Source organism: Pseudorca crassidens, chromosome 9 (genome assembly GCF_039906515.1).
Source record: "Pseudorca crassidens isolate mPseCra1 chromosome 9, mPseCra1.hap1, whole genome shotgun sequence".
In the NCBI taxonomy this organism is placed as follows: Eukaryota; Metazoa; Chordata; class Mammalia; order Artiodactyla; family Delphinidae; genus Pseudorca; species Pseudorca crassidens.
This window is the reverse complement of record NC_090304.1, coordinates 83,212,852-83,232,426: the sequence shown is the minus strand read 5'-3', so window position 1 is coordinate 83,232,426 and position 19,575 is coordinate 83,212,852. Positions and strand designations below refer to the sequence as shown.

Genomic DNA, 19,575 nt, shown 5'->3' with positions numbered 1-19,575 from the left:
GATAAAAGAATGAAATTAGAACATTTTGTCAGACCATATACAAAGAAAACACTCAAAATGGATGAAAGACCTAAATGTAAGACTGGAAACCATAAAACTCCTAGAAGAAAACATCTGCAGAACACATTATTTGACATAAGTCATAGCAATATATTTTGGATCATTCTCTTCAAGCAAAGGAAACAAAAGCAAAGGTAAACAAATGGGACTTAATTAAACTTCTGCACAGCAAAGGAAACCATTGACAAATAGAAAGACAACTTAGTTAATGAGAAAAATTACTTACAAATGATATGACTGATAAGGGATTAATATCCAAAATATATAAACAGTCCACACAAGATCAAAAAAACAAACAACCTGATTAAAAAATGGGCAGAAGACCTGAACAGATATTTTCCCCAAAAAGACAGAGATGGTCAAAAGGCACAAGAAAAGATGGTCAACATCTCTATTTGTTAGAGAAATGCAAATCAAAACCACAATAAGGTAGCACTTCACACTTGTCAGAATGGTTATCATCGTCAAAAGCCCACAAATAACAAATGCTGGCAAGAATATGGAGAAAAGGGAACCCTAGTACACTTTTGGTGGGAATGTAAACTGGTGCAGCCACTATGCAAAATAGTATGGAAGTTTTTTAAAAAATTAAACAATAGAACTACCATATGATTTAGGAATTCCACTCCTGGATATATATCTGAAGAAAATAAAAACACTAATTCAGAAAGATACATGCACCCCAATGTTCACAGCCACATTATTTACAATAGTTAAAACATGGAAGTAAAGTGTCCATTGACAGATGAATGGATAAAGAAGTTGTGATATACACACACACACACACACACACACACACACACACACGTGTATATATATAGCATGAAATATTACTCAGCCATAAAGAAATAAAATTTTGCCATTTGTAACAACATGGATGGACCTGGAGAGTATTATGCTTAGTGAAATAAGTCAGGCAGAGAAAGACAAATACTGTTTGTTATCACTTATACGTGGAATTTAAAGAATAAATAAGTAATTAACATAAGAAAACAGAAACAGTCTCACAGATATAGAGCACTAACTAGTGGTTACCAGCAGGAAGAGGCAACGGGGGAGGGACAAGACAGGAGTAGGGGATTAAGAGGTACAATATACTATGTATAGAATAAATAAGATTCAATGACATGTTGTACAGTACAGGGAATATTGCCAATACTTTATAACAACTCTAAATGGAAGATAATCTATGAAAATATTGATTCACTATGTTGTACACCTGAAAATCATCTATACTTTAATAGAAAAAAAATTAGAGACATTTTTCTGATCAAGATTACTTAGCATTTTACTTTTTAAAAAATGCTTTGTTTGAGTCTCTGAAATTGTTTTCTATTGTTATTTCATTTTATTAAGGAGGATATTGAAACACAGAGTTATTGAAGTAAATGTACAAGTTCCTGACAAAGTTTGGACTAGCTCTTGTTTTTAGATGAGTCAAGAAACATTAAAAGTGATTTTGCTTAGAGCTACAGGAATTAAAATATAGACAGTTAAAAAATGTTCAGAATAGGAAACAGTTTTTCTTGGGGAGAAATTTTATAGGACAATTAAGAACACAATATATTCTTACAGTAGAGTAGACTTTGTTACAATTTATGATATTTATATTTGAGCCGCATTTTAAATAGACAAAAATCTATTAATAGTCTCATTATTACTATGCAGTCATGATAAAAAAAACTTTTAGCATTCTGAAGAAATTAAAATAGAAATGGTAATGGTAAACACTCAAGTTTTCTAAGCTCTGGGGATCTAATGTACAGCATGGTGACTATATTTAACAGTACTGTATTGTACACTTAAAACATGCTAAGAGAGTAGACCTTAAATGTTCCCACCCCTAAGAAGAAATGGTAATTATGTGACGTGATGGAGGTGTTAGCTAGCCCTACTGTGGTAATCATTTCACAATATATTTGTGTATCAAATTATAATGTTGTATTCCTTAAACTTATAACATGTTACATATTAATCATATCTCAATAAAGCTGGAAAAAATAAAAAAAATAATTTCTTTGAAATCATAACAAAAGTTAGATGCTTGGTTCCCTTAGTGAGAGCTTATTTAAGGTTTATTTATTCAACAAGTTTATCCATAGCACCTGGGTGTACTGATTTTCTTCTTAGAAACCTGCTAAGCCTCTGAAATGGGTCAATATGCTTTAGGCACTCAATTGCCTTCTCCAGCTGTGGTCTTTTAAGCACAAGTCTTTTAGCAACTAGAGGGTCTTTCTGAGCCTTACCCACTGACAGGAAGATGTTAGAATTGACTGTTCTGTGGGATTCATGAAGAGTTATTTACAAAGCTTCAGTTGTTCATGTCAAACAACTCAAACTCTCAACATACGGGTAGAGTGGGAGGGAGGGAGAATGGGAGTTTGAGCTGAAGTGACCAGGTCTTACTTAAGAAAGTAGGAGAGTTTTTTCTTGGATTCCATAAATGCACACTAAAAGTTTCATATACCTCGTATAATCACAACCATAATGATTTCTTGGACTCCCTGAGGAATAAACCTGAGTGATGTACAGGTTAAAATTAACATTTTCTAATAGAATAATAACACAATTCATCAATCAAATGTTTTTTTCCTTCTTTTATAAAAGTGTAACAGGAGGAGAGTACTCTTTCATTTTTCCTTACAGTATAGTCTGGCTTCATGAGAACTTTAAAAGAAATACTACATGCTTTTTTTTTTTTTTAATAATCTTATTTATTCTCTCCTTGTTTATTTCTTTTTTTTTAAATTTTATTTATTTATGGCTGTGTTGGGTCTTCGTTTCTGTGCGAGGGCTTTCTCTAGTTGCGGCAAGTGGGGGCCGCTCTTCATTGCGGTGCGCAGGCCTCTCACTATCGCAGTCTGTCTTGCTGCGGAGCACAGGCTCCAGACGCGCAGGCTCAGTAACTGTGGCTCACGGGCCCAGTTGCTCCGTGGCATGTGGGATCTTCCCGGACCAGGGCTCAAACCCGTGTCCCCTCCATCGGCAGGCAGATTCTCAACCACTGCGCCACCAGGGAAGCCCACTACATGCTTTTTTACTTTTAACATTTACAAATGCTAATTATAGTTGAAGAAGGAAACTTATGGCATCTAGTTCAGCGTCCCTGGATATTAAGGAGAAATCTCTGAAACATATCTTGGCTTTGATATGTATAGTTGAGTACTTAACTTGTTCTCATAAATAAACCTCCAAATTGGTAAGTGAATCAAATCATATTGTTATGCAAATAAACTGTATGCAGCAAACTAACCAATAAAACATGCTACATTATTGTCTAGCTAACCTAACATATTGTAGATAAATAGGAGCAAACATTTATAAAACCACTAGATGGCATTCATTCACTGCAATTTTGGCCAAATACAGCCTTTAAAGCTTTATCATGATATGCAGGATTAGGGGCAAGTGTTATCCATTATTTGATGATATTTTTCTTTCATATAACACACTGACAAAGCTCAATTTTATCTTTTCCTGTATGCTTCAAATCAAATCAACAGATACTTACTGAAAGCTTTATTAAATGATTCTTTCTTGTGAGGAGATTTGAAAGCCATCTTCACTGTGGTGGTAATGTATTTACTTACAACATCTAGAAGAAAATATGCTATATGCACTGTGCCACTTAATTTTCTTTTATTTCATTGCTTTATTAATTCATGTTGATATTTCTCACAGAGCTATTTCTCTAAAGGTTATAAAAAGTACAGAGTCACATTTTCTAATATTTTAGATGGAATTAATCTTCAATCTTAATGCTTATGAAAATAGGAGGTCAAGAGCTCTTGAGTCACAAAAAGTCCTTTCTATTGTATGTCTTTAAAATGTGTGAGGAAAAGTACTTCTAACTTCATTGAGAACCACAATGACCTTTGGTGATAAAAGATTATGATTTAGTCTTGGAGATAAATAAATCATGGAATGAAAACTCCCAAACTCCACACTTCAGGCTAAACTGTTGGAAGAAGATATTGATGGGCCAAAAAAAGTCAAATATTTTTGTAGAAGGTCTAGGTTAATAGTAACATAAAGTCCAGTACTTACCTGTTCTAATATGTTTTGAAGCCTCTCTATCTCACAGTCTATTACAAATTTCTTTTCTTGTCTTCTATCAAGCTCTTCTAGAAGTTGCCTATAGCTGACATCATTAAAATTTTCCACACATATAGCGCTGACATGCCAACCATTTTGTCCTGCTTTTTCCATGATAGCTTGAAGTATCGAGTATCCTAGTGGGGAAAAAAATCCAGAGGGGTTACTAAAAACATGCCCTTAAATAACATGCAGGCACTGAGTCTACCTCAATATTTTTATATTCCAAAACATACAATGAATTATTAGAAATTTAAAAACATGAGTGGTTATTTCTGAATCATTTAATTTTACTTTCTTTACTTAGGGCAAAAACATTCCTTAAAAATATTGCTTGAATGAAGTAGCAACATCATACCTTGAGTAAGCTCTCAAAATCCCTCTACCAAAGACTATTACATTGCTTTGGATATATTTTTGATGAGATAAACCAAAAACAAAATCTAGTACCACCCGTAGTCAAGAACAATTTCATAAACTTTTTGCTAATTTTACTCACTAGACAGAATTAATTTTGAACAGCTGTATTGATTTTCCCCTTGAGCAAAGTAGTAACAACATTTTTGGGTTCAACTGTGTCATAAAATAAACATTGCAACACTATTTATTGAGGACCCATTATTGTAAATGGAGAAGGCATTATTTAACTCTTCCTGTCTTGGTAGGGGAGTGATGTGGATTGGGGGTGAACTGAATGAAAACTAGGTGATGCAATGGGCACTCAAACTCATAATCTAGTAGAGGAAACAGACATTCAAATAAACAAATGAAACTTAGTTTAAAACTGTGTAATGATAGCCGTACTCAAGGGAAAGTGTTGGCCCAAGGGAAAGTTTGGTAAAATCTGCCTTAATGGGACCAGGAAAACTGCCATGAGGAGAAACAACTTGAACTGGGTCTTGAAGGTTTAAAAGGTGCCTTTAAGATTGCTGAAAAAGGAGCATTTATTAGCGGGAAACAGACTTCCAGAGGGAATGGAATGGTCTTTACACTGTTCTTCATTCAGATCTCTCTGCATGTGGAAGGGAAGTCATGGGTCTTAATGTCTGGGTTAAAGATGAAGGGGCAAACTCATGAACCCAGCACTTAGAATATTTCTTCATGACAACATTGTCTTGAAATCTTGAATTTTTGAGCTCTCAGTTTTGAGTTGGAATGTGAAAAAAAGGAAAAAAGATTCTTTGAATCTATGTATAACATTTAAACGAAGGTTGTTTTGGATCAGAGCCTGTTATTTTTTCCCCTTGTGGCTTAGCATAAAAAAATATGCTAGTCCTCTTTAAGAAGGTCTAACACTTATTTGAGCTCATTCTATGGCAGCAGTTGCCTATAGTTTCTCCCTCCCTTGGTCCCTGGACTTAGAGTGGAGAGCTGGGTGGATTAAACCTGAAGACTTAAAATGAATGCAAAGCATTTGCTAGATAAGAGCACCCTTTACTCAGTTTTCTGTTTGGTATGTGAGTCTCTCAGGTTCAAGGATTTTTATTTTTAGGTATGTTTTCTACAAGTTAGAGTTTCAAACATTACGGATGTTCATTTAATATCAACAGATGGAACTGATGATGAGGTCATATTTGAAATATAAATTACCTGATATCCTGCCAAATGAAATACTGTGGCAGTCAGGATTAATTTTTATCAAAATGAAAACAATTCCCTAAAGAGGAAGAAAGAGGGCATGTTAATTACTATATAATTATTCTAGTATATCTATTGCTTTGTTTAGTCTTTCCTTTTGTAATGTATGCCTGTAATTATCTCTTCAAATCTTACCTAGATCCCCCCTATCCCTGCCCCAAATTCAGTACTCTTTCCCTTGTTTCCTATTATATGCATACGTAACATGATGGTCTGCATCCTATCTTAATGAAATCAAGCAGGACTCTGAGGGTCCTCCTGGGTTCAAAAGTCCCTCAGTGTCCCGCGTTTCTTGTTTTTAGAGAAAGGCTTTAGTCTTCTAGGCCTTCCTTGAGTTCCAAAGAGCATCAGTTACTAATTAGGGAAGTGAGGGAACACACAAACAAAGGTGAAGCAAACTCAAATGGTCTTGGAGAAAACACAAAGCCCAAAAGGTCTTAACAGAAAAAAACATCAGGGGCCAACTGGGAAATGAAATTCTTGACCATCACATAATGCTCTAAGTAAATAATAAAATGTCTCAACTATTGTTTTTGCTCTCTCCTAGAAAGAAGTTAAAGGATCATAAGACCATGATTTACTAATTTGCTTTGTAGGAACAATCAATCAAAATCACCAATGACACATCAAATCATAAGACGGTGGCAGGGGGCTTCCCTGGTGGCGCAGTGGTTGAGAGTCCGCCTGCCGATGCAGGGGATACGGGTTCGTGCCCCGGTCCGGGAAGATCCCACATGCCGCGGAGCGGCTGGGCCCGTGAGCCATGGCCGCTGAGCCTGCGCGTCCAGAGCCATCGTTCCGCAACGGGAGAGGCCACAACAGTGAGAGGCCCGCGTACCGGAAAAAAAAAAAAAAAAAAAAAAAAAAAAAAAAAAAAAAGACGGTGGCAGGAAGTCTGCAACTGAGATCTATGGGAAGCTGAAATTACAAGGCCCCCTCCCCTTTTACCCTTTTTGCTTTTAAAACCCTTGCACCCTGGCCAACCAGCAAGATGGATCTGAGACAAACCTACATCTCCCATCTTCTCTGGAGAGCAGCACCCTCTAGATCAGTAAACCTTTCTCTGATCCAAACTCCGACGTTTTTGTTTGTTTGGCCTCACTATGCATCTAGCACACAAACTTGGGTTAAACAACATTAATGTACACTGTACACGTTCATGCCTCATTTATCCTGTTACTGGGATTTGCTCTCTGATAGTGAATTAATGTTCTTTCATTCATTTTTGACACCTATGAACATGCTCTTTTTAAAAATACCAATTGACATCTTATTTTCCGTTTTCTCCTTTTATTTACTGTAGTATCAAAATAATTAAAAAAAACTTTTTGTTTGATTTTCTTGCATGTTGTAAAAATAATAACTATGTCCACACACATCATCCCTGTGACCAATTCACAGCTTGGCACAGTTCTTTAGATACTGCCTTTGTTTGTTATCATCACGTCATGTGGATATGTCAGTGCTAGGCTGTTATTTTCCTACCTACAGGAATTTCACAGAATATAGAGCCACACGTCTTCTGATGAAATTTATATATGTTCCCAGTTGCATAACAGATATTGAAAGATTCACACTAATAAAACAAAATTATAATTCAAATTCAACATTTTGTTATCTGAGTTTTCAGATTTAGAAGTGACACTAGAATTGAAATAAAACAAAACCCTAGGACACAATCTTTGTTAAAAGACAAAGAAAGTTGGCTGCCTAAAAAGAACCATTAAGCATAGTCAGAAATAAATGGCATCTTTTTAATGCAAAGGACACACAGTTATAGTTTCAGAGCCCAGGTGAAAATTTGAGTTCTTTTACAAGCTGTGTTTGATTTTAATATCCTATCTTATTCATTGCAACTCAGATGTACCTGTCTTATTTATTTGCCAAGATAGTTGGGAATACATTGTAATTCAGAGAAAATACTGCTGTTGAATCTATGATTGTGTAACTTACCTGTTATATAAACTAGAAAATCACAAGTCAAGTCATATTAATTCTACAACTGCCTACGATTTGTATCTCCTAGTTCTTAGAAAATCTGTAGTGCAATATTGTTGGTCAGAAAATGAATACTACAGTTTTAGGTGAATATCACAAGAGTAATGAGGAGTTCACTACTGTAAAGAATTTTTAAGTCTTGCTTTTATTTAAAAGCTGTCTAACATTTTAATCTAATATAATTTATTGAAAACTAAGACATCCGAGATTCTTTAAGATATGCCAGGATAAACAAAGTTATGATTCTTGTCTTGACCAGGATCTAGCAAAACTGATATTTAAGTAACTATTATACAAATTACACTGTATTGTGTAAGTAACTTCAAAAGACCCAAAATAATTTTATTAGAATAGTAGTGAAAATGTATGATGGAGAAGATCACATTGTTGGATTAAAATAAATGATTAAAGGCTTTTTCATGGTTATTAAAGAACACTATCAGTTACACATACAAATATTTTAAAATGTTATATTATATAATGATATTACTAATTATGTTAAATAGAATCATAGTGATTTAAGCAGTCTTGAGCTACTGTATCCTTACACATCAACACTTTTTATATCACCCATGAATAATGACCTATTTTGGGTGAGCAGTACCATCCAGATATTCAGCTGTTAGCAACACAAACTGGGCTTGTTTATCTGATGTTCTCTTTTGAAAGAGTTATTTGATTCAACTATCTGCACATGGAGGGGCAGGAGGAGAGTCAGGAAATATCTATGTCAGAGTGGATATAATTTCAAAAAGGAGAGAGTTATCTGTATGCTATTAAAAACCCTTCTCTTTGATAAGGATAGAAAAGTGCTTTTTAATTAGAAGGTCACTGGTGCACACAACAGGAGTAGCATCAATGGAATGCTGAATATAGGAGTCATATTTCAGAGAAGTAAGAAATTGAGAAAATGAGAAGTGAAAATGTAGAAATTAGGGAGGAATATCATCAGAATAATTAATTTAATGAGATGAAGGATATGCCTCTATAAGTATGAGATAGAGAAAAATTGAGGCCATGGGAACTCATTTGGGAAGGAGAGGACTGGGTCTGTCCCATGTGGCATCGTTGAGCTTAAAAAGAAGTGACAAAGGGATATAGCAGCAGTTTGTACTTACTCAAATTAAAGCCTCTTTCATTAATTTTATAGATTGCTATGCAGGTACCCACTACTACCCAATTTCTCTGATCTGGCATAATTACTGGCATCCAAAGCTAGTATATTCCAAGAGAAAGGTGTGTATATCTGAAAGTCTACTTTATACTGTATTTTAATCTCAGTCATGAGAGGAATACGATTCTGTAAACCTCACGGCATTTAACGCCATCATAATGGCACTACAGAGCCGATTTAGTAACCATTTGGTTTGGACTCTTTCCAAAGCAGCCTAGGTACTGAAATAACATGTTCAAAGGCTACAGTCTGAACTCTAAGATCTCAGAACACAGAAGGAGTAACCAACATTGTAGCTTGGTTAAAATTATCGGCAGCTGTGACTATAGCATTTATTTATGCCATAGTTCAAGAAGGGCATAGTGAAAATAAGCAAAGATCTGCCAACTTACACAGTTTGAAGCCATACATATAAACCTGAGGTAAGATGGAATGTCTTGAGTTTTCCCTTTTCTACAAAAAATCAAGAGTAAAAATAGAAAATCCTTCTTCAAAGATGGTTATTTTGGGTCTTAGATTTTCCCTAAGTCCTCTTGTATTTTCTGACAATAACATTTATTGTCTCTTGACCACTACATTGTAGTGTCCATATTTAATTCAGAGATATCATACAGGGGAATTTGATACTTTAAAACTTTAAAGTTTTCTGTCAGTTGCAACTGAACCTAATCTTTATTTATACAGGCATATAGCAAATATTTTCAACTATTTGCCACAGGTTCAAGGCACTAAACTCCTCCTCCCAGGCATGCGTTATTTTCTTATTTCTCTTGGGCTTTTCTAGAACTAGACCACTGGAGAATTTTATTTCACTTGTTTACATGGCAACTAGACTAATCTTTGTCTAGTTTGTTTCTGTCTGGAAAGTCTATGGCACTTCCTTGAATGAAGCTTTCAATGTTTTCCTATTCTTTTATGTTACATACCAAAATCTGGTCATACTTGTCTCCTCCCTCTCTTTCTAGTCTCATTTTGTACCATTATTCTTCTTGCTTTCTAACCTCTAGCAGCATTGTCCTTCTCAGATATTTTAAAAGGTAGCATGCATCTCCACCTCATTGCCTTTACACATGTTAGTGTTCCCTTTAAAAGACTATTTCCTTCCATTTTTGCCTTCTATTCATTTTTCAGACCTCACCTTAGACATCACTTACCTTCTAACTAGATCACTTACTCCTCATATAATCTCTTGTAGCTTTCTGTACATTTCTTTCAGAGATTTTTTTTTACCAGTTTCTAACCATATATTTTGAATGATGATCTGATTAGTGTCTTCCCTCTCCTCCCCCCACTCCCATACTGTAGGCTCCATGAAAGTAGTGAGTATTTCTGTGCTCAGTATTTAGTCTAGTGGTTCTCAGTAGATGCTCAGCAAAGTTGTCTGAACACAGAAATAAATTAATGGGAATTTCATAGAGAGGAATCAGGATGTCAAGAGGATCAGAAGAAGCATGGCAGGTCACATTCAGGAACTTCAAATGCTTCAGATTATGTTGTGTGTTTGGAAGAACAAGGAGCGTGTGGAAAATTGGTGTGGACTGTGGGAAGAGCTTCAAAGGCTGGAGAGGTAACAAGAAAGGGACACCTCATAAGGGCCTTCTCTACCATATTATAAAATTTGGCCTTTACTCCTCAGGAACTTTAAGAAGAGACTGACAGAACTGCATGTGTTCTAGAGGGATTGTTTAGCTAAGGTGTGAAGGATACAATGGATGAAGGTAACACAAAAAACAGGAAAACCAGTTGGGAGGCCATATTGAAGTAATCCAGGTGAGAGATAATAAGGAAGGAGAGTAATTTCTAGATTAAAGTGGCAGAATAAATCAACTTGATTATTGTTGAAACATAAGGAATAAGGAGAAGGAAGATTTGAGCATAATGACAATCTGTTCTTCTGGTGTTCATTTTACTTGTTTTCAGAAGAAACTCTTAGGTCTTTTTGATCTCCTGAAGAAACGAATATTTTTCTATTTGGATTTCAGATGTCAAGTAACTTCTAATGATATGGTCTTTGCAGTCACCTCCCTCATCACCCAAAGCAGTATGCTAAATTCTGAGACAGGTTTGAGAAACCCACTTTTCTCTCTTGCTATAAACATCAATTTTTCAAGAGACCATCTCTGTAGATTTTGAATATTCCCTAAGAATAATTGGATATTTTTTCAAGCTTGTTTGTAGCATTTTTTATCTCCTCAGCACTATGGATATTTATCAATATCTTTTTATACTATAAGGGAATCTCTTTTTATGCAAGAAAAGCATTCTTGAAAAATTTGTGTAATTTTAAAGCCAAATGACTGAAGACCAATTTCCTAAAGAAATAGATATCTAGCATAATTTATATAGTTACTATTTTGCTCATCAATTGAGATTTTATCTACTTTTTATAGTATACTACATAAAATTCACAATTCTGATTTTACCTATTTTTTAATATCACAATATATAAAGTTCACAATTCAAACTTGCATAAAATACAACCATTATATCTTCATAAGGAGATTAAAATATAGATTTATGAATTAACAGTCACTCAAATAATGTTTGTTTCATATTAAACACTTAAAGTACTTAAGACCTAATTTTCTTTTTTTTTTTTAACATCTTTATTGGGGTATAATTGCTTTACAATGGTGTGTTAGTTTCTGCTTTATAACAAAGTGAATCAGCTATACATATACGTATGTTCCCATATGTCTTCCCTCTTGCATCTCCCTCCCTCCCACCCTCCCTATCCCACCCCTCCAGGCTGTCACAAAGCACCGAGACAATATCCCTGTGCCATGCGGCTGCTTCCCATTAGCTATCTACCTTACGTTTGTTAGTGTGTATATGTCCATGACTCTCTCTCGCCCTGTCACAGCTCACCCTTCCCCCTCCCCATAACCTCAAGTCCGTTCTCCGGTAGGTCTGCGTCTTTATTCCTGTCTTATCCCTAGGTTCTTCATGACATTTTTTTCCTTAAATTCCATATATATGTGTTAGCATATGGTATTTGTCTCTCTCTTTCTGACTTACTTCAATCTGTATGACAGACTCTAGGTCTATCCACCTCATTACAAATAGCTCAATTTCATTTCTTTTTATGGCTGAGTAATATTCCATTATATATATGTGCCACATCTTCTTTATCCATTCATCTGATGATGGGCACTTAGGTTGTTTCCATCTCTGGGCTATTGTAAATAGAGCTGCAATGAACATTTTGGTACATGACTCTTTTTGAATTTTGGTTTTCTCAGGGTATGTGCCCAGTAGTGGGATTGCTGGGTCATATGGTAGTTCTATTTGTAGTTTTTTAAGGAACCTCCATACTGTTCTCCATAGCGGCTGAACCAATTCACATTCCCAACAGCAGTGCAAGAGTGTTCCCTTTTCTCCACACCCTCTCCAGCATTTATTGTTTCTAGATTTTTTGATGATGGCCATTCTGACTGGTGTGAGATGATATCTCATTGTAGTTTTGATTTGCATTTCTCTAATGATTAATGATGTTGAGCATTCTTTCATGTGTTTGTTGGCAGTCTGTATATCTTCTTTGGAGAAATGTCTATTAAGGTCTTCTGCCCATTTTTGGATTGGGTTGTTTGTTTTTTAGTTATTGAGCTGCATGAGCTGCTTGTAAATTTTGGAGATTAATCCTTTGTCAGTTGCTTCATTTGCAAATATTTTCTCCCATTCTGAGAGTTGTCTTTTGGTCTTGTTTATGGTTTCCTTTGCTGTGCAAAAGCTTTGAAGTTTCATTAGGTCCCATTATTTTTGTTTTTATTTCCGTTACTCTAGGAGGTGGGTCAGAAAGGATCTTGCTGTGATTTATGTCATAGAGTGTTCTGCCTATGTTTTCCTCTAGGAGTTTGATAGTTTCTGGCCTTACATTAAGACCTAATTTTCATATTAAAGTTATATACCAACACTTTGGGAAAGCAAAGTGTTGAATTGAGAGGAGGAATAGCGCCCCTCAGAGAGAACTTCACTGCAGAGAGAATGACCTGTACTATGATTTGGTCCTTAGAGGACAGGGAGGGTTTAATCGGTGGAGATGGTGAAGAGGAAGGAGTTACTGCAGCATAAGGCAAAGACAGAGAGGTGGAAGCTTAAAGAATACTTAATAGGGGCTTCCCTGGTGGCGCAGTGGTTGAGAGTCAACCTGCCGATGTAGGGGACACAGTTTCGTGCCCCAGTCTGAGAAGATTCCACATGCTGTGGAGCGGCTAGGCCTGTGAGCCATGGCTGCTGAACCTGCGCATCCGGAGCCTGTGCTCCGCAATGAGAGAGGCCACAACAGTGAGAGACCCGCGTACCGCAAAAAACAAAACAAAACAAACAAACAAAAAAGAATACTTAATAAATTATTAATAGTTAATAGACTAGTTTTCTAGAGTAGTAGATTCATAAACTATATTATGCTTTATTATCATTTTACAATACAGTTGAATCACCTAAGAGCCTTGTGAAGTAGGTATTATTATCCCCGCCATATAAGTGAAGATATAGACATAAAGATAGATTATGTGATTTATGTCAAATCATTACCCTAATAAGTGGCAGAGCCACAGTTTGAACTCAGGCCTTCCATTTTTAATTTTAGGGACTTTTCCACCACACTTTAGTGAACAGGGAAAGCAGGAGATAAAACTAGGCAGGAAGGTTGAGGCTGTGTTGTGAAGGCCTTTAAATAACAGTCATCATCAACTCTTCTTGTTCACAAACACATCTCATATTTCAGCATATTCTGTCAGTGCTATCTTTAAAATATATCAAGAATCTGACCATTTCTCCCTATAGCCACTGCCAGCATCTAGGTCCAAGTCACATTGCCTCTTGTCTGGATTATTACAATTATCTCCTTACAAGTCTCCTTGCTCGGCCTTTGCCTCCTTCAGACTAGTCACAGCAAGCAAGTCAGATCATATCACTCACAGCCCAAAGCTTCTCACTGATTCTTTACAATAGCCTGCATAGCCCCACATCTCTGACCTCATTTACTCTCGTTCTCAGAAGTCAGTAGCAAACTTGCCTTTTTGCAGTTGCAATAACCGAACAGGTGATACTCTAACTCAGGCTTTTGCCCTCGTGTGCTCTCTCCAATGTGGGTCTGCAAGGATTATTCTTTCATTTCCTCTAGGTCTTTACCCAAATGCTTTCTCTTCAGTGGGCCCATCCTAGGCTACTTTCTCCGAACTTTTGTCCTGACATTTCCTATTGCCCTTTTTTGCTTTATTTTTCCCTAACATCACCATCTAACATACTATATATTTTTTTCAGTTAGCCTTGTTTATTGTCTATTTCCCGCACTAGAATATAAGCTCATGAAGGTAGATTTTGTTTTGTTCACAGTGCTAGAAGAGTGCCTGGCAACTAAAAAGCACTCAGTGAAACTTCTGAATAATAAACTACTAAAAGTTAAATTTTACTCCATTGTCAACAGGGAAACTCTGGAGATTTTGGAGCAGAGAGGAGACAAATTTATAAAATTGCTTTCAGGGGCTTCCCTGGTGGCGCAGTGGTTGAGAGTCCGCCTGCCGATGCAGGCGACACGGGTTCATGCCCCGGTCTGGGAAGATCCCATATGCCGCTGAGCGGCTGGGCCCGTGAGCCGTGGCTGCTGAGCCTGCGCGTCCGGAGCCTGTGCTCCGCAACGTGAGAGGCCACAGCAGTGAGAGGCCCGCGTACCTCAAAAAAAAAAAAAATGCTTTCAGTATATTAGAATTTATAGTATTAGAGGAAATGAAGGATACAGTAGAAAGAGAAGAGAGAAAGATAGTCCATATAGGACGCTACTAAAATTAATATAGGTGTAATGGAATAACTCCTCTAATCTAGATAGGTTCTGAAAAAAAATACAGAGAAAGGAGAATGTCAGTTGCTTGCTTTTCTCTAAATTCTATACATTTTCCCTCATTCTGTATTTATCTATGTAAGAGTCAGGAGATTTTTCATTATATCAGGTGGAACTATAAGAAGTTGTCATTCCTGTTAGTCTAAAATATTCAAATTTCGGCAAATGTCTTATGGTTCAATCTAATTTCTGAATCTATAATAAATAATATTCAGTGGAATTAAAGTGATATGAAAATGACTTAGTTTATATAGTTAGACCCTAAAAGAATGTGACAAGTAAATGCAAAAACTCCCAAACTGGGGCGGAGGGAGGTCATGAGTGGTATGAGCCAAGAGCCCTGCACACCTCAGCAAGTCCTTAGGTTATCCCTGGAAATTGCTCTAAAGTTTTCATGATCAGTCTTCATAGCAACCTTCTTGAGTCATTAATAAAGGCTAAAATAAGTCTCAAAAAACGTAGAATTAAAGAAATTGTGAAATCCATTTTAGAAAGGACTATATTCTGAATGATAAAAACAGGCATACTTTTGGTTCATAAAAACAGATCCTCAGCTAACCCTGAAAAGTTGGTTCATTGGTTAAGGATGCAGGAGAGCCAATGCTATACATAGAATTCTGGTTCTTAAAACAGCAATTAACTTATTCATCAATACACTATGTTGAAGTTTGAGGCCAATATATCTCCTTAATTAATCATGAAAACATCACTAGCAACAAAACATACAGAAGTGTTTCACAACATATTAAATATCAGTTTATTAGATTTAAATTCCAAATTGTGTACTATAAATAATATTAATTTGGATCTGGCTTTTACACACAAAGCCAAAACAATTCATTTGTGTTGATTTGAAAGTGATATTTTAAAATGTTACTTTTGTCTTCTCTTTAGAAAAGGAGTAGCAATGCATAATTTTCTGTGATGATTCTGGTGAAAGAATTTGCATACAATTAGTGAGACAATTTCTGTTTCTAGTAGGGACAAGCACAGGATGAAGTAAGTATTCACCATATGATTAACCTAATTTTTATATCCCACTGAGGCTAGCTCAGTTCCAAGAAGTAATTGTAAACTCATGGCAGGGACCATGAGCATGAATACATTTAATTACTCACTATTAAATTTCTTTAGTAGGGAAATGATACTGAGTTTATCATCTAAATAAAGAGAAACTTCTTCAACAGCATGCCAGGTGACAAATGATGGGTTCAGTGGAAGACTCAGTTATGTTCAACTGCAAAAATTTGTTTTTCTCATTTCAACTATATGGTTCTGAGGCAGGTTATTTGAATTTCTCAATTGTCCACTTTTGACTTCCGTGCAATGAAGATGATAATGTAGGGTTTTATTAGTTATAATAGTTTGCTCTGTAGCTGTTAATAAAAATCAGCTTCATTCCTTATGGTAGAATGAATGTAGACTGCTGTTGTACCTTTGAGGGAAATACTTTGTGAATTCTTGATAGGTGAGGGAATTCCTCACTACAACTCTGGGAGAATCATAATGTATGACTCAACATCCGACACCATCACAAAAATGAAAACAAAAACTTAACTCTTACTCTTGAATCCATATTTGGTTATTAGCCATTTACTCAGTCACTTTAGTCAGAAACCCAGGGGATACTCTCAGACTTGGCACTCTTCTCTACCCTTATACCAAGTCAATCCTGATATTTCTTCCTAAATATTATATTTAAGGTCTTTAATAAGCAAATCCCTACTTATTCTTTCATTTTTCATTCAATGAATATTTACTGAGGGTCTACTATATGTCAGGCCATTGCTCTAGAGGCTGCAGGTATTGAAATAATAAAAACAGTAAAAGATGCCTACCTTCATGAAGTTTACACTCCAGTGGCTGAGCCAGACAAACAAATATACAGATACATTTATAGTATAATGACAAGAGATGGTAAATACTTTGAAGAAAAATGAAGGAAGAACAGGACAGAAATGACTGGAGATGACAGTGGGAAGGGTGCTTATCTTTCCAAACCAATCTTTCTTAAGTATGCATCACTCAAGTAATACTAAAGATTGGTAGTTTGCTGAATAAACCAGGTTCTCTCTTGCCTTAATGCGTTGCAATGGCAGGTCCTTGTGCTAAGAGAGTCTGTATTCTTTATCCTCATTTGCAACTTCTAATCCTACTTTAAGTCTAGCTTTAGCTTTAGGCCATTTTAGACTTCTCTGACCTTCCTATATTGAGTTGTTGTCTTTTTTCTTTATATTTCCCTAGCTATCTGTACAATAATTATACCTCATGTCTCACTGAATTAATTAAATTTTTTATCAAGTAAGCACTATATGCTACTTTTGAAAGTACTAAGTATACAGTAAGTCACAGTTATTTATCTCAAGGGTTTGAATTACAGTAATTGCAATTTCTAGTTTACCTGTCTAGCTCTCATTAAGTATGAGATGAGTTCTTGTTCATTTTTGTTTCTCTAGTTTTTTTGTTTTTTTTTTTTTCACACAAAGGAAAGAATATGGTCAGTATGAGTTATATTGAATTGAATGGCAGGGTAAAAATCCTGCCTTTTTATATAACCCCTCCCTCATTTGATCAAGCATAATAATAATAAAGATAATAATAAAAATAACTAACAATTATTGACTGTCTACATAATCCATAATAGACTATAGTAATTGTTTTATGAGCATGGTGATAGTTTTATTGTCTTCAATTTGTATAAAGAAAACTGATGATAGAGAAGTTAAATTCTTGGCCCAAACTACTTAGCTATTGATTGGTAGAGCCTCATTCTGTCTGATATTAAAGTCTGCCTTTTATTCTCCTCTATGATATGGTCTGTAATACAAGAAACAACTCTATTCTGTTTGGGTTAATTTTATCCCCTTATTAAGAATTAATTTCTGCCACAGAAATATCCCTGAATGTGAAGCACTCTTAGGTACCATGAATATTTCCAAGGAGTGCTGTGTCCTCTATTCATGCTGGGGATATGCTTGCTGCTTTAATTCCAGGTTCACAGAGAAGTGAAGTACCTTCCCTTCAGTACCGACTCCCCAACAATTTCTGGCAGATCTGATCCAAATGTTACAACCACTGAAAAGATTACAATAACACAAAGTTTCTTCTTTGACAATAGCCTGTGAATGCTGTCCTGTGGTCAAGTTTGGTTAATGATGTCGTCCCTGGCACTGCTCAGGACATACCATCAACTGCTTTCTCTCTGTAAGGATATCAAACATTAAATCATAGAATTAGGTAAACGCTGGTGGAAAAGCTTTTGAATTACTATTTAGATCAATCTATATGCTTGCCCAAGTTCTTCCCTTCTAGAAGGAGTCACAAAACCCTACAGCAATATTTCATAAGTTATACTTGAATCACAGTATGGGATGCCTTTTGCTGATGGAGGGATTAATGTCGGCGACTTATTTGAATAGGTATTAAGATAGTAAAACCAAAAAGTACTAGTATTTTTAATTAGAATATGGTTGCCTGAAAATTGTAATGGATTTAGAAACAATTGTATACACTTTTATTATTGTAAGAAATTTGAGCCAAGTTTGTATAGTCAGGATGAAAAGTCAGATCAGGCTATTCATTTTTTTCAATCAGCTATTTGCAATATGGCAGTAAGTCAGTAAATCAGTGTCTGCTTTGGTTTCTGAATCAACAATCTATAGATTGTCTATGTACCACTGACATCTTGACTGAAGGTTCATTTCAAGGTTCATTCTGATGAAACTAATAAGTCACTATCAAATTAGTTGTGTTAGTGAATTTGATTTTTATTAGTTTAGTTATTATAAAGCATCTGATGAATTAATTCATAAAGTTGGTACAAATTTCTTCATTATGTGCTTTTAAAATGTAAAATTTGAATTATATTATATACTGACTATTTTAAACACCAAGTGTTCCCTCAAGGCTCATAATGTTATGAATGTAATTATAATACTTGGACTTCCCTGGTGGCACAGTGGCTAAGAATCTGCCTGCCAATGCAGGGGACACAGGTTCGATCCTTGGTCCAGGAAGAACCCACATGCCACAAAGCAACTAAGCCCGTTTGCCACAACTACTGAGTCTGAGTGCCACAACTACTGAAACCCGTGCACTCTAGGGGCCCACATGCTGCAACTACTGAGTGGCATGCTTCAACTACTGAAGACCGTGTACCTAGAGCCTGTGCTCCACAGCAAGAGAAGCCACCACAACGAGAAGCCTGCACACTGCAACAAAGAGTAGCCCCTGCTTGCCACAACTAGAGAATCCCTGCACACAGCAAAGAAGACCTAACACAGCCAAAAAAAAAAAAAAAAGAAAAAAAGAAAGATAATACTTGAACTCAACTATTGTCTTTGTTCTAAAAAGCTTTTAGTGCTGGGATTTGTGAAAATATATTATAGTCCATTTCTGAAATGCCCATTTGCAGATAGATACTTAGAATTAAATGAGTCTATATGCAATATTTCCTCAAATAATGCTGACTTCTTTAAACATGGGTTGCATTTTATGATACCCCCTTGATAATTCTAGCAATGTTTGTAGATTGCACTATTTCAGTACAATCTGGGGAAAAAAATTTTTTTTTTTTAATCAAATTGAAAAACTCTAGAGTTCAAAAAAGACTTATTTTTTTCCTGGGACTCACCTCTTTGTAGATGTGGGGTGGTCTTGGGTCCAGAAGAGAGTATAAGTTGGATTTCTGAATTTTGTAACAGAATGTTGATTTTTGCCATCTGTATATATTTTACATGAAGTATATAGACTCTCTTTGCAATTGGGAATG

General features: G+C 35.8%; 1 protein-coding gene across 14 annotated transcripts in view; it reads right to left on the bottom strand.

Annotated features, from left to right (window-relative positions):
- The window catches only part of GRIA4 (glutamate ionotropic receptor AMPA type subunit 4), a 515,605-nt gene that overhangs the window by 182,677 nt on the left and 313,353 nt on the right, over positions 1 to 19,575 (bottom strand). For 13 of the 14 annotated variants that reach the window (XR_010946265.1, XR_010946264.1, XR_010946266.1 and 10 more), the window contains one exon: positions 4,108 to 4,292. Coding sequence is in view for 11 of the 14 variants with exons in the window: in XM_067750880.1 (XP_067606981.1) it covers positions 4,108 to 4,292 (185 nt within the window). In the remaining 3 variants the exon portion in view is untranslated. Of the gene's footprint in view, positions 1 to 4,107; positions 4,293 to 5,745; positions 5,813 to 19,575 lie in introns of all 14 variants that reach the window. The other variant, XM_067750881.1, reaches the window with a different exon arrangement.